At 43.0% G+C, this 16,241-nt stretch overlaps 1 protein-coding gene across 4 annotated transcripts in view; it reads right to left on the bottom strand.

The window, feature by feature from the left end:
* Positions 1-478: 478 nt before the first annotated feature.
* Positions 479-16,241, bottom strand: part of LOC108709037 (F-BAR and double SH3 domains protein 2) — a 115,364-nt gene continuing 99,601 nt past the window's right edge. For all 4 annotated transcript variants that reach the window (XM_041584619.1, XM_041584620.1, XM_041584621.1 and 1 more), the window contains 10 exons: positions 16,122-16,238; positions 13,735-13,839; positions 12,043-12,204; positions 10,424-10,558; positions 9,497-9,580; positions 8,538-8,715; positions 6,619-6,839; positions 6,008-6,137; positions 4,842-4,924; positions 479-3,523 (listed from right to left, as the gene is read on the bottom strand). In XM_041584619.1, the coding sequence (XP_041440553.1) occupies positions 3,440-3,523; positions 4,842-4,924; positions 6,008-6,137; positions 6,619-6,839; positions 8,538-8,715; positions 9,497-9,580; positions 10,424-10,558; positions 12,043-12,204; positions 13,735-13,839; positions 16,122-16,238 (1,299 nt within the window). In that variant the 3' untranslated portion in view covers positions 479-3,439. The remainder of the gene's footprint in view (positions 3,524-4,841; positions 4,925-6,007; positions 6,138-6,618; positions 6,840-8,537; positions 8,716-9,496; positions 9,581-10,423; positions 10,559-12,042; positions 12,205-13,734; positions 13,840-16,121; positions 16,239-16,241) is intronic.

Here is a 16,241-nt window from a genome sequence, read left to right as displayed (position 1 = left end):
GATTCGGGGAGATTAGTCGCCCGACGACAAATCTCCTCTACTTTGGGGTGACTAATCTCCCCGAACTGTCTCCCACCGGCTAGAATGTAAATCACCGGCGGGATGGCACTCAGAGCGATTTGTTTTCCGAAGTCGCCCGAAGTTTCCTTGTGAGGCGACTTCAGAAAACAAAGCTATCCGAGTGCCATCCTGTTGGCGATTTACAATCTAGCCGGCGGGAGGCAGTTTGGGGAGATTAGTCGCCCGAAGAAGAGGAGATTTGTCGCCGGGCGACTAATCTCCCTGAATCTGAGTGTGTGCCCTGACCCTAAAAGTTAAGCCCTTTAAGCTACTCGTCTATCCAGTATACCTGCCTTTCTTGAGTCTATTGTATCTGCACCATCTCCACCTTCCTCCAATATTTGGGCAGGACAGAATGGCCATTCATTTGCTGGTAGCAAGGCTGCATCCCACCAATAAAGAGGCACGGCAGGCAGGCTAGAGATATTCCACTTTTTTTTTTTATTATTCAACATTTTATACATAATAAATACAAACTATTTACAGCCAATACAAAGAAGAATTGCACCTCTGCTTTACAGGTGTATTGACGCTGTACATGGCGGGGAATGGGTTAAATGTCCTACGTGAGGTTAAAAAGAGGCTATTGTACATCTTTCTGTTAAATAAAGTAGCAGCTCATACTGAAATGTTTTTTTTTCTTCTTTTCTTTTTTTAATATATAAAGATTTATTTTTCCAAATAACACTTGTTTCGACTAAACCGTTGCTATGAATATAATAGAATTGGCCAGGGATCCACAGAAGGGAAGCTTGGGGCCTGTCTATCCCACCTACAATACAGAAAATGACAGTTAATAGGGCCACAGGGGAATAACAGGCAGTAACGGCCGCTTTCCAGATGTTGTCCAATTACAACTCCCAATGCTGGGGAGTTGGACAAGATCAGGAGGGTGGCCTATTTTCAAGCCTGGGTCTATGCTACTGGTGCAACTCTAGTTGTTGCTTTAACTACAGCTCCCAGAATCCACTGCAAGAGTTGTTTGATTGCCGGGGTCTGAGCGGCACATGTTAATAGAATTGCAACTTTAGAGGAACTCCCAGCATCCCCTACCAGCTCATGCCGGAATTTGAAGTCCTGGTGCATATTATAGGGCTCATTGGATTCATATACAAAAAGAACAATTTACAGAAGGTGCAGTCAATAAAGGACAAGAAAATAAGACACAAACAGGGAGAAATAAGATATTTTTTCCTTTTCTTTTTAAAGTGAATCTTCCAAGAAGATACCATTCAAGCATTAGAACTAGGGATGCACCAAATCCGCTATTTTGGATTCGGCCGAACCCCCGAATCGTTTGTGAAAGATTCGGTTGAATACCGAACCAAATCCAAATACTAATTTGCATTTGCATATGCAAATTAGGGGTGGGAAGGGGAAAACATTTTCTATTTCCTTGTTTTGACACGTGATTTCCCTCTCTGGTTGGGCCAAACCCTGCTGAAAAAGGCAGAATTCTGGCCGAATCCCGAACTGAATCATGGATTCGCTGCATTCCTTATTAGAACAATGATCAACCTAGAAAAACATGGCCATTCCTACGCACGAGGAAAATTCCGGCTCTATAAAAAAAAGCCTTGCACAATCAGTTGGCACCACACAGGCCAACCATTAACATACATTTTGCTCAATACAATCAGCATGGGGGAGGGAAAGCCATTGTTTCTAAATTACAAACAGGGAAAAAAAAAATAGAATTTCACTGATTTGTGGATTTTTTCAATAAAAACCTATATATACAGGGTTAAAACATTTGCACTGTAATTAAATGCAATTTAAACATAACAAATCCCACGTGGATTATTGTAGTGTACTGGCGTTACATATTATCCCCTGGAGGAACCGATATATTTCCAACCTTGGCTCCGGACACGCCCACAAGGCGCACAGATTTGTTTGCGTATAATGATGTCACTGTGATGTCACCAGCAGTTTTGCTTGTGGGCACAGATACCTTTCAATTAAAAATAAAACAAATCCATGTATTGATTGACTCTTTGCTTTTCAATTGTGCCCACAGATCCTCCGGTAAGTAGACGATTTATCTCCGAAACAGGCTGGGAGCACTTCAGCCAATGAGGGATAAAGGGGAAGTAAGACATTAAAAACAGTCTCACATAAGTCAGGAAATCCAGCAGGAAGTTGGAAGGGCCCGCAAATGGGAAAGTGATACAATCAGATGCTGATATGATGCTTTTCTGCCGATTTCCGTTGTTCGCCTACACAAGCAGCACCGTAAGTGCTTCCAATAGAAGGAAAGAAATAAAATAAAAATACAAGAAGATGAGTTTTTTAAATATATATATGTTTCCTATGGTACGGCAGAGCCTTTGGCTCTGGGAGGCTCAACCAGCAGGCCTTCGGCTATTGGAGAATGCTGGGAAATGTAGTCCAACAGCAGAAGAAAACGTGCAGGTTCTCAGACTTCCGCTATGCAAACCTGTACGCTAGAAAGAGCTGCAAAAATATCCATACATCCCTTCATTATAGAATCTGAATGATTAATGACGGAAGAGATAGGCAGAGACACAGTACAGTGTTACGTATCATTGGTTGGGAATAAAATCGTGAGGAGCCAGCCCCCCCGTTTAGTTTTAAGTCTGAATTCTCTGCCATTTCTGCACGTTGCTCTGCAATGCACTGCAGGATTCCTGCGCAGGAAGGAGGTGCCGCGAGTTTTGCTTCCGTTCAACATACAGAGAACTGGAGAAATCGGACAGTCATTAACACATTCCTATGGCAACAGTAATATACTGTACTAACGCACATGATAGAAGTATTCTATGACTATGCTGAATGTATTGGGTCATTCTACAGCCTCAGCACAGAAGCCGGGGAAGTGCTACTTCCTCACTGGTGCAACCTCCGAACAGGGATGCTCCTAAATGCTTAAAAAGATGGATGACTAATAGTCAACATTTCCTTGGGACACATCTGCACACAAGCTTTATCAGCAAGATTCTACATATTAGACCCAGCGCTGCCATATTGCTTTACAGCAGTGTGCATTGACTCTATAGAGGCAAGCACTATGGCGCCACCCATTACCAGGTACAAACATGCAGAGAAGGTTTATTTAGTGCAGAGAATGGGTCTATGAGGGCTCAATGTCGCCATCTAAGGTTAAGGTTCTGTAGAAAGCTGATCTCACCTACATTGCACGACTTTAACCTCATTGCTTCTTGTGCTACAAGAGGCTCCATAACATTTATATTTAAAATAAGAAAAGAAAGGCACAAAAAGTCCAATGTAAGTCCGCAGCCGTAGAAAATCCTCTTCCCTTGATACGACATGGATCGCTACATGCAGAAGGTGCCTGAACGTCTCAACCAAACGACTCATTTGGCCTTGATATTTGGAGAGTTTGGGAAACCCGACGTTACACCAATGTTATTTCAACGTCTTCTGTCTTCTCAGCCGGTCGCCTTTGTGCCTGCGTGGGTGGTGGAGGGGCAGCGCGCACCTGTAATGGGAGGAGCAAAATGGGTTAGAAGCATGTAAGTCACATATGGTGCTGTTCCCCCTTCCACCAACAGATGGCGGCATGTAAAATTAGCTACACTTTCAGGAGTTCTGCCCCAGCTAATCCTCTCTATCATGTCGAATTTCCAGCTGTAAAATGTGTAGATGGTAGAATATCTTTTGGCTGGATGAGCATACAACATACCTCCCAACATTTTGGAAACAGAAAGAGGGACAAAAACATTTGGCAAAAACATTTTACACCGTGCCAATTTTTGTGTAGCCACACCATCTAATTACCATGTCCATTTTACAACATTTTGCCAGGTTATGAAAGTTTTTTAACACCTTCCTGTGGTTTTAATGTGTAATAACAGTTTGTATAGAATATATAGGATAAGGGTCTCAAAGTCTGTAAATAATAACTCACTGCATTTAGGAAGTGGCCCAGGTGCACTGCCCTGAGCCCTCAGCATAGGGAGAGGATAGGGTTGCCACCCGGCCGGTATTTTACCGGCCTAGCCGGTAAAATACCTGCCAGGGCCGGGATTACAAATTTACCGGCTTACAGAAATTTACTCCTCCTTCGGCTTCTGCCCCTCTTGCGATGGGGCCCGCCCCCTTTCGCAGCATGCCGCGTGTGGCCACGCCCCGTTTTACGTCATGCCCGCCCATTTACCCGTGCCCCGTCCCTTTTTTCTTTACGGCGTTACCGCCCCCCATCACTGGCCGGTAAAAGATTTTAAAATAGGTGGCAACCCTAGGAGAGGACAACCGAAAATTCTTTGAAGCGGGCACTCCAGAAAGGCAAGCTTCCACCAGGCAAAGTTTTTGAAGTGAAAAAGTAGTTTATTGTGTCCACGGCCTTCAGCGTTTTGTGTTAACAAACACTTAATCAAAAGCCTACGAGTAAATGTTTGTTAACAAGTAAAGCTGTGGACACAATAAACTACTTTTTCACTTCAAAAACTTTGCCTGGTGGAAGTTTGCCTTTCTGGAGTGCCCGCTATTACAGCTTTGCTAATGAAGTTGAATTACCCTTTAAGATGTGAGTCTTCGTTCTTCTGCTTTTCTAAAACTGTCAAAAAAGTATCTAACTATCTGTTCTGGGCTCTCTGCCAAAAGCCGATTAAGTTAGAAACGTTGTATCTATTTCTGGCTGTTCAGTGCAGGAGATCAAAAAAAAAAAAAGGCGGAACATTTCAGTACAATGGGACAGTAAGGAGGTATGATACAAGCAGGCGGGTTTTAGTAGCAGGTCCAAGGTATAAGTATTACATGGCACCTAGAACAAGAACTGATAAACTACGGAAACTTACAGGGCGCAGCTTGCTATGGTAAGTCTCTGGCAAGCTTCTTGGTGGGTGGGATGAGCCCGGGGAATCTAAACTCATGTTGTTTTCTAAACAGAGAAAGAAGAAGGAAAATACAACTTTTCAATAAATAAGGTTAAACTCAGAATGGACAACCCCTACACACACACACTTAAAAAATATGCAGACTTTTCATGATTTTTAATCGTTCCTGACAATTCCCTAAGCCCAGCCCCCTGCTCTCCTGCTGATCTGTCTGACTACTTTGCTGAGCTGTCTGACTACTGTTACTTTGTATCAACAGCCATCTGTCCTCAGCCTGCATCCTCTAAACCCCACAATTCCCTGCACATGTGATATCAATAAGGAAAGGAATATCACAGTGCAATGCATTGTGGGTTATGTAGTTCCTGCATGCTGTCTGTAAGCTGTGGAGAAGTTATTACAATTTGTAACATCAGTGTTTAGTCCCTCCTTCCCTGCCAGGATTTCAAATGATGCAGAAAGAGAAAAACTGTAAAACAGCTGGATTTCAGCATAGAAAATGGCATTTATTCATACTTTTTTGAATAAACAGATGGGTTTATTAGGGGTTTCTGTGTTATGTGGGCTTCTTTATCAAATTTTGGTTTGGATCCCGGGATTCTGCTCAGCAGGGACAAAGATAAGAAAGTCGGCAACCCCACTCCCAGAGCTGCTTAAGCAGGTGAAAAATGTCACTTTACACTTCAATATAAGAAAAACAGCAGCACAGAGCATGTGCAGTGAATCAGCAGAAAAGAAGATGGGGAGCTACTGGGGCATCTTTGGAGACACAGATCTTTACTGCTAAAGGGCTGTGGTTGCCTTGGGCTGGTACAGAAGCACAAAACATACACATGTACAACATTTCTAGCTACTTCTTTAGTTAAGCTTTAGTTCTCCTTTAAGACCCATGGCGCAGAATAATCTATGCCAGCGCAGAAAACTCATCAAGCCCTTCATACCTAACTCTAAGGCTAGGGCCAGACGAGGCTGATCTTGGCCTGCGGAGAAACATTGGCTAAAACTCCCATGCTGCTGCGACTGAGATCCCCTATATGAGGCACTAGCCTAAATGAGCCTGCCCAGCTTGACAGATATGGTTTACAGAACTGATAATGTTATTTGACTTACTAATAGAAACATCTTACCGTTCCCAGAGGGCGACCGAGGAAAGTACTGGGAGATATTCTTGTCTGGGCTGTAGAGGGGGCTGTTGGGAGGCTGGTCATAGAGAGGCAGTGGGGGAATAGCGTTCTGCGGCTTTGGAGATGGAGAGATCTGCCAAACAAAAATATGTATTAACATCTTTGGTTAAAAGATAAATAAATGTGATCTTTAATTCTTAAAACTACAAGTCCCATAAGCCTTCCCTAGCCAAGATCAAGTTCACTGTAGAAACTCTTCCCTCTGCTGCATGCAATTCTATGATTCTGATTCTCAGTACAATGAAAGATACAGCTCAAGGGTGAAGAAAAATCCTTTCCTGTATAAAAGGTGCTTTATATGGACCACACCCCTGTTCTGAGGGTAGTTATTACGGCATCTATACACAAGTCATTTCCCAGGGTGGAGTCCAGCCCTGAGAACAAAGAGGTTACCAGTTAAATCATCGTCTCTATATCCAGGAGCAAATTCTATATTTAGAGAATCACCCACACCCAGTGCTCACTGCCAATTTTAGAGTGTGTGGCCCCAAGAGGGTGCTGTTGAGTTGCCAAGAAATGATAATACAGCAGTTTATTTGGTCAGTGTTGCTCACCTGAGCATCACCAAACCACTGGGCGTCTCCATTCTCAGACCCAGTGAGTTCTTCCACCAACACAGAAGGAAAGACCCCCATGCGCCCGTTGAATTCTCCTTCCCAGAATCCATCATCATCCTGGTTCTCCTTATTCATGATTCGAATGATTGCCCCCTCCGGGAATGACAGTTCGTCATTGGTCTGGCCCTCATACTCATAAAGTGCTTTCACGAAATAGACTGAGGAACAAAGAAATGCAGAGTCAAGAGGCTGAAAGTGAGGAGACTGCTTAGAAGGGGCCGACTTTACAATGACATAAGGGACTTCAAATTTAAGAAGTGGGCAATGTGGCCTGGCAACAGGAATATCAGCAAGGTCCTGGCATAAAGGGGAAAGAGACAAGAAGGGTGTATATACTGCTTGCCAAATAGAAACATAACTTAAACGGGGACTAAAGTCTAAAATAGAATAATGCTAGAAATGCTGTATTTGGTCAACTAAACATAAACTTACTGCACCACAAGCCTAATCAAACAAATGATTTATGCTTTCAAAGTTGGCCACAGGGGGTCACCATCTTGTAACTTTGTTATACATCTTTGCAAGACCAAGACTGTGCACATGTTCAGTGTGGTCTGGGCTGGTAGGGATCATCATAAATGATCAAATCAGCACAAGTCAAACAATATCTGCCATAGAAGCTGATGCAGCAAGACTGATTAATAATCAGAATATACAGACTGCACTGGGCCTGTGGATACAAATCTCTACACAGTCGCCGGCTGCTATACAGGGAAACAAACAAAACTGCTTGAGTTCTGGGAAGTAAGGTGGAGGGGCTCCCCATGCCGTTAGAAAGTATGATTGTTTCCTTGCAAAGCAGTTAGGGACCGTCTGAAGTTTTCTATCCTCAGCAGCATCTTCTTTAAATGGATTCTGTCATTATTTTTATGATGTTGTTTTTATTTCTAAATTACACTACACTGCAAATAATTCACTCTACAATGTAAAATTTAATTCCTGAACCAACAAGTGTATTTAGTTGTAATATTGGTGTGTAGGTGCATCTCAGGTCATTTTGCCTGGTCATGTGCTTTCAGAAATAGCCAGCACTTTAGGATGGAACTGCTTTCTGGCAGGCTGTTGTTTCTCCTACTCAATGAAACTGAATGTGTCTCAGTGGGATCTGGATTTTACTATTGAGTGCTGTTCTTAGATCTACCAGGCAGCTGTTATCTTGTGTTAGGGAGCTGCTATCTGGTTACCTTCCCATTGTTCTGTTGTTAGGCTGCTGGAGGGGGTCATATCATTCCAACTTGCAGTACAGCAGTAAAGAGTGACTGAAGTTTTTCAGAGCACAAGTCACGTGACTGGGTTGCAGCTGGGAAACTGACAATATGTCTAGCATGTCAGATTTCAAAATTAAATATAAAAAAAAATCTGTTTGCTCTTTTCAGAAATGGATTTCAGTGCAGAAGTCTGATGGAGCAGCACTATTAACTGATGTGTTTTTTTTCCCCATGACAGTATCCCTTTAAGCTGCAGAAACTCTCAGCTTTAATGCCCCAGGGAAGGGCACTATAGTAACTGGAAATTAACATTAAAGGAAATCTATACCCCCAAAATGAACACTGAAGCAACAGATAGTTTGTTTGGTGTGTGCACAGTGAATCGTACGATCCCAGGGGGCGGCCCTTATTTTTTAAAATGGCAATTTTCTATTTATGATTACCCAATGGCACATACTACTAGAAAAGTATATTATTATGAAAATGGTTTATTTACATGAAGCAGGGTTTTACACATGAGCGGTTTTATGCGATATCTTTTTATAGAGAACTACATTGTTTGGGGGGTATCGTTTTCCTTTAATGGCAAATAACACAGGCAGGAATCATGATGCACTGCAGTTATACAGTAGGAAAGCTGATAGTTACCACTGTTGTCTCCATTCAGGCTCCCTGAGACCATATCAGCATCATTGGAGTTGCTGGAAGTGTGGGAGCGATTATCGAGTGCAGCCAGGGACTGGAGCATGCTCAGTAGGCTGTTTGATGGAGGGAACTGAAGGTACTTCTCTGGTACATACCCCACCTGCCCAGACTTATTCCTCGCCTGCCAAACAGTCAAACAAAAAAATGTTGTTGTATAATCCAATTTGCCCTGTGCATTCAGTGTTCCACCCTCACATCCATTTGGCTTTTGTGGGCTGACTGAATTACTGAATATCTAGTGGGAAGCAAATTACATTACCAACCAGCATCTACCTAAAATATTGTTACTTATATCCTGGAAGATCATCACCAATGACCGTTTGTTTTCTATAGCCAGCCAATATAAGCTGCAGGGCATCTCTCAATACAGATGAGATGTTTGTGTATATAATTAGATACCTTCATGCTGCAATGTCAAAGAGAAACAACATGGCAGCTCCTGCCCCTAGATTATTCTGGGCACACAAAAACATATTATGCCATTACTAGGGATGCACTGAATCCACTATTTGGGATTCGGCCGAATCCCTGAATCCTTGGTTAAAGATTCGGCCGAATACCGTACCGAATCCGAACCCTAATATGGATATGCAAATTAGGGGCAGGAAAGGAAAACGTGAAAAGATTCTTCTTTTGTGACGGTAAGTCACGTGATTTCCCTACCCGCCCCTAATTTATATATGCAAATTAGGATTCGGCTCAGCCAGGCACAAGGATTTGGCCGAATCCGAATCCTGCTGAAAAAGGCTGAATCCTGGCCGAATCCCGAACCAAATCCTGGATTCGGTGCATCCCTAGCCATTACTCTATATATTTTGATATCTATTTTGAAGCATCTACACTATTTCCATGATCAATGCATATTCCCACTGTGGCCAATACAATGTCACTGAACAAGGTACCTTCACCCAGTCTTCCATGTCTCCGTCTTCAATCACTTCCAGCATTTCGTGCTCCTCTATAGTCAGCTCATCAGGCTGCGAGGCCTACAAGGCAATGGGTAAAGATTAGAGACTCCCCCATAGAGAACGAGCTGCCATTTACCAGGGGCTGGTAGAGACCTCTTTTTGGCAGATCAACAGAAAATCAGTTCTATACCCAGATCCACGTTACTTTAAAATGAAACAAAGTTTGGCCTAGGCCTTATCTGATCTTTGATTTCAAACTGCTTCCTGCAGATTGCCTGCTATGGGCTGCAACACCCGTAGCAACTATGCACTCTTAGCTGTCCTGCAAACTTTACCAATAAAAATGATACCTGACACTATAGTTGTTTTGCATTGCAAAATATAAAATATATAATGTTTTGCTGGCCAAGGACTGTGCCTTTAAGGGTTTAAGCACATGGGCAGATTTGGGGAGATTTAGTCGCCTCTTCTGCAGGGTGACAATCTCCCCGAACTGCCTTCCCCCTGCTATAATAAGAAAATGGCAGCGCCAATGCACTCGCGGCGCTTCGATTTCCAAAGTCGCCGAAGTGAAACTCGCGGCACTTCGATTTCCGAAGTCCTCCGAAGAAACTTCGGGAATTGAAGGGCCGTGAGTGCATTGGCGCTGGTGTTTTCTCATTATAGCAGGTGGAAGGCAGTTTGGGGAGATTGTCGCCCCGCAGAAGAGGCCATTAGTCCCCAGGCGACTAAATCTCCCCAAATCTGCTAGCTCCATTACTATTCTAAATATTAAGTCCCAGCAGATACTACTACGAATTCTGGGTATTGTAGTTAATAATAATTACGCACAAGCCCTATCTTGCATTGATTAATCTGCCAGATGTCTCATGGTGATCTCTGCTGGCAATTTGGGCTGAAGAAAAAAGAATTCAGTCAAACCTTGTAAGAGTAGATGACTTTGCAAATCAGCGGATAATTTCGAAGGGTGCCAGACGGACTGGAACTGCTGTCATCAAAGGCATCCATGCTGTCCTCCAGCTCCTCTCCCTCCTCCCGATCCACATCTGTGCTTCCCTGCCAGCAAACAACCACAGAAATTAGGCCTTCTATCAAAGTACATGGAAACACGCACCCTACCTAAAGCTGCAGCTCCCCAATCCATTTAAAGGAACAGTAAAAAACTGGGTAAATAGATAGGCTGTGCAAAATAAAACAAGCTTCTAATATAGTTAGTCAAAAATGTAATGTATAAAGGATGGAGTGACTGGATGTGTAACATAACAGAACACTACTTCCTGCTTTTCAGCTCTCTAACTCTGAGTTAGTCAGTGACTATTAGGGGAGACCACATGGGACATAACTGCTCAGTGAGATTGTAATTGATCCTCAGCATTCAGCTCAGAGTTAAAAGTAACAGATATGTTCCATGTCCCCCCCCCCTACTGCCTGGTAACCAATCAGTGGAAAGCAAGAGAGCTGAAAAGCAGGAAGTAGTGTTCTGGCTATTATGTTACACATCCAGTCACTCCAGCCTTTATACATTACATTTTTGCCTAACTAACTATATTAGAAACATTATTTATTTTGCACAGCCCGTCTATTGACCCAGATTTTATTTTTACACTGAACTGTTCCTTTAATGACCAACATGGTGCATCAGATTATATTTTAAAACCTGCACAATTAATTAATGACAGATATCCATATTACATAGTGAATGGCAGCACCTACTATTACCTTCTATTTGTGCCTGTAATTTGCTTAGAATGTAAGCTCTGCAGCACAAGGCCCCCTTCCTGCTGTCTCTTTATACATATTGTGTAACTGAGTCTATATTTATTTATTGCTGTGTTTTTATCACTGGTAATTTGAAAATTATGCAATTCAGCAGTGGAAGCTGGAGTTAATGAGTAAGCTCTCCTTGTAACACCAGAGACTCACACAGCAAATTTGTATACTGTACATTCACGTGTTACAACACATTGTGTTTGCTTGCGTTTATATTTCCAAATGAGGTGCCAGTCATCATGTGGCTCCACCCAGACCATTTATCAGGCATTTCATTACCTGGGAGCTTGATTTATGGTGAGACATCCATTGGCTCATTAACTTGCAATATGGAGAATTCCTAATGTTAAAGGGCAATAGGTCGGTAATAGATTTAACTTACAATCAGTAGCTGGGAAAGAACTTGCATTGGGTAGTTGTTCCTGGTCATGGTTTTATGGAGAAATTTAAGTACAATAAGATTACTGTACATTCTCATTTCTGTCGGTATATTTAACGCCTTTCCTCAGTCTCAATCAATGCAATCACAGAATGACAATGATTGCAGTATGAGTGGCCCTTGTGGTTAGGGGCCTTGCAGCAGCCGGGTCAGGCTAAGGGTTTGGAGGGAACAGAACCCACTGGGCAGTGATTTTAAATAAAAACAAAGAGAAGTCATTTATAGGAGCCACAGTTTGTCCTTCTCTGAATCAGCTAAATGTTTTAGCAAGTTTTTGCAACTTTATATAAGGTGCATTATAATATATCACATAAAGGTAAAGTGATTGTACCAGGTGGGAGGAACCATTATTCATCAGGGTAGGGAGGCTCGACCAGCGTTCATTCTCCAGCTCCTCCATCACCTGATTCATTGAACTCTTCAGCCATGTGTCCACTGAAACACCGATTTGTCGCAACAGATCCAGGCGGGCTTCAGCTTTCAGCTTTGTAATCTGCACAACAAAGAGACATTATTTGTCATTATACATATTTGTCCTATATTATATAGTAGTATGGCTTTACAGAGATTGTTCATCAGTCCCTGCCCGATGAAGCTTACAATCAAAGGTCCCTATCACATTCTCACAGACTGTTGTCTATTTTATTTATGGCCTGATGGGACCCGATGTACCTATGGGATATGAGTTGTATCATAGGGTGAAATGGTTATTGTTTCAGGAACTGGATACAGGCCATAGGAAGGACCCACTGAGCAATAATGAAGCCTGACACGGCATCAGTTCCCACAGACAGATAAGTAACTGAGGTAGGAGGTCGATTTTTTTCCTTAGGAATTCTCGCTGTCTAATCAAGCATGAATAGTCATTACTTGCTCTAAGTATCCAATATCTGTGGCAATCTAATGTAGGTGCTGCCATACTGTTAGTGTTCTATGGAGGTCATTAATAAATACATTTATATTACACAAGTAGCAGGCATTGCCCTGGGCCCAATACAACAACAGCCAAACACAGATGTGATAGCAGTGTATAGTAAAGTAAGCAGGGGTCGCTGACATTATTCTGCAGACCCCCAGCTATGCCAGTATTACTTTCTCACAATTCTACAACAAATCCAAATCATGAATCTCACAAGAAAAACAACACAAAAGTTGTTGCAGAGTCTGCTCCTTACAGTTACTGCCTCTAGCTTTAAATGCCCCTGTGTAAGGGGTTAGTAGTAACTGCAAGCATTCAAATGGATCAGGGTGCACTCCAAACTGTGATGAAATACAGTAAGGAACCAAGCAGAAATGTGTTGTGATCAGTCTAGGGAAATAAACAAAGAATCTGAGTTTTAGGCAACAGCAATAACAGAATTTAAAACCTAGATTTTCTCTTTCTTACTTCTGCTTTTTTTCATAATGTAGTATTTGAATCAGAATATTCCATAGCAGATCTGCATTCAATATTTATGGGTATGGGAAATACCAGACCAGAAAGTCATAGGTGCATTACAAAACAGCCTCCCCCAGCCATAGCGAATGAGGTGTTGTTGTTTCCGATCTGAAATGGTAACCTAACCCCTGCAGCACCCAGACACAGGGTTACACCTGGGAAAAAGTCAGCTGACAGAGAATATTGCTCCTCACTGTGAAACCAGAGACATACACAGTTAACATGGTCTTGCCTAAGGTCTTAAACTTTACTGAGATGTTATAGTAATTAGCAACCAGTGACGTTAGCAAACTCTATCTTTGAATCTGGGCTCTTTTCATAAGCAAGGTTCTAAAATCTGGGAGCTGCAGATCAGCACAAAACAAATGGTACCTTAGTGTACATTGAAGACCATGGCCCATACATCTGCACAGATAATTTGAATAAGTCCACTTAATCATATCTAATATAATGGGGTACAAGGAGAGAAAGTGGAGGTTACTGTTAAAAGGCTGAGGAGGTATTCTCTTTAGTGGGCATGCTTGCTGTACTTCTTGTTTGTCCACAGAACATAGTTACCGCAGTGTTACAGACAACAGAACTTACCTCTGCCTTGCGGATACTCTCTCTAGTCTCTTCTACCTTTTGTTCAAGTTCCATCCGGCTCTGCTCTGAAACTGGGGTGCTCTGACATTCCAGCTCCTCCAGGGCCTGCAAGGAAGGGACATATAGACACATCAGGTGGCAGTACAATCTCCTGTCATCAGGCAGGACCGTGGGCTTAGTTATACATTCCCTGGATCTGCACCTCAGAGATAGGCAGGGAACTGTATACATGCAGAGTTAGGCTTATTCTAAATGCCATGAGCTAAAGAGGTACAGGACAACATCCCCTAGGGTTTGCAAGGTTTAACTATAAGAGCACATTACATTCTTCCATTTAAACATGAATGAGAGCTGCCACACTGCTTGGGAAAGCTAGGGCATGCCCCACAGACAATAGTAAAATAGAACTATAAACATAAGCTGAGACCACAAATACTCTGATGTAAACCACTCAGCTAGTGCCCATGATTACAGATGTATGACCACAGCTAAAGCTATAATGGTCACTACCTATCTACAGACCTGTCTCATAGAGCAGCACATGCAAACATAAATAAAAGGGTTTGGTGTTGATCTTTACAGGGAATACCTGAGGTAAGACAAATAATATATCAGCTCCCTCTTAAGTATACAAGCATATATGCACAGCAGGAATGTACACAGTAAGGTGTGCCCTCCAAAGTCTACTGTAAACAGAATAGATATAGTGCTTAAGCATGCAATGTGTTTCCTTCAATAGGCTTATTTCAATAGGCCAGTTGTTTGCAGTTGCTGTATGGGTGGTGTAAAACTAGGAATATCTTGTGCAAACATAAAGGGCATGTGAGAGGAGTGTCAGGGCCCGAAGGCTCCGATTGGAGTTACGGACCAAGGAAGAAGCAGTAGGTTTCCAAGCACGGTTTGCGGTATCAAGGGGTTAAAAAGTAGAGTAGTCGAATCCAGACAAAGGTCAGTTCAGGCAGCAATGTTCTTAGTCAATATAACAGGCCGAGGTCAATATCAGGAATCAAAGATCAAAAGCAGAATAACACACCCAGGAACACAATAAAGTCGAACCTATAATCGGCAATGACTGTAGGCCTCTGGCGTCCTTTTATAGGCAGGTTTCACGCCAAAACGTGCGTGATAAAGTCACGCGCCGACGCTGCACGTTGACGCCACGTCCAGACTGACGCGCTGGTGTCCTAGGTCCAGGGGCGCTCCACCAATGAGGCGAGTTGATCCACTCATCTCAGACGGCAGCGCCCCCCTGGTTACCAGGGGCGGCAAAAATGCCGCTCCTGGTAACTAAGAGCTGAATTTCCAGTCCCCCTCCTGCGCAGAAAATGTGAGCGCCATGAGGAGGAGTGGGGGCGGCAACTGAAGGCCGCCTCAGGTGGCATAAAGGCGTGGATAGGCACTGCCGAGGTCCCACGTGGTTCCCCTGGGTGCGCCATCTTGGGGAGGAGTAAGGGGCGCCGGTGAGCGCTCCTTACAAGGAGATACAGAAGCAGTGTTTGTGTTATGGGAGTACCCATGCTGTTTATGATATAGAAGTTGCCTTATTGCAGTGGTATAACTACAGAAATCCTACTGATTTAGATAGGGCACCAATTATCCGGAAAGTTTTGCTTATATTTGCACAGGGGAAACAGCCAACCCCATCAAACCAACTAGCGGTGTAACTAACAATTACTAGACTGAGCAAAATGACTTTAGGTTCTGCTGAACTTAATAAATACATATTTCATAGTTACATATTTAAGTTGGGTTGAAAAAAAGTTCATCAAGTCCAACCCCTGTAAATGAAACAAAGCGCTCACCCAAACTCACACAGACCCCCCCCCCCATGCACTCATGTAAATCATATATACCAATATCTATCCCAATTGTAGATTTTAGTATGACAATAGCCTTGGATATTATGCTTATCCAAAAAAAAATCATCGAATCTCTTCTTAGAGGCATTCACAGAATCAGCCATTGCAACAACATCCGGCAGTGCATTCCACAACCTCACTGTCCTGACTGAAAAAACCCCTGCGCTGCTTCAAATGAAAGTTCTTTTCCTCTAGTCTAAAGGGGAGGCCTCTGGTGCAGTGATCCATTTTATGGAAAAAAAGATCTCCTGCTATTTGTCTATAATGCCCTTTAATGTACTTGTAAAGAGTAATCAGGTTCACTTTGAACCACAATTTCCAGTTTGCTGCCCAGTTTTCCAATTTAGTCAAATCTCTCTGTAAAGTGTCAGCATCCTTCATGGAACTTATAGTTTTGTACAATTTAGTATCATCAACAAAAATAGAAGTCTATTGAGTCAGTGCCCCACTGAGCCCCTAAGTTAGTGCAGGGTCTATTTCTGCCCTCTGAAACCAGCATTTCATGGAGTGTGGCCATGTCATACCTACCCGCTGACCGTGGATGATATTTTTGTGCTCCCGTGCCACACGAGCCGCCCACTTCCGGGCCTCTTTATTTAGGCTGTGCTCCTCCGTGGTGCCCGTTTCAGACTCCAACTGCCGGCTCTG

This window comes from Xenopus laevis, chromosome 2S, assembly GCF_017654675.1.
Source record: "Xenopus laevis strain J_2021 chromosome 2S, Xenopus_laevis_v10.1, whole genome shotgun sequence".
Classification (NCBI taxonomy): Eukaryota; Metazoa; Chordata; class Amphibia; order Anura; family Pipidae; genus Xenopus; species Xenopus laevis.
Note: the sequence above shows the minus strand (reverse complement) of the source record. Positions and strands in the feature narration are given on the sequence as shown.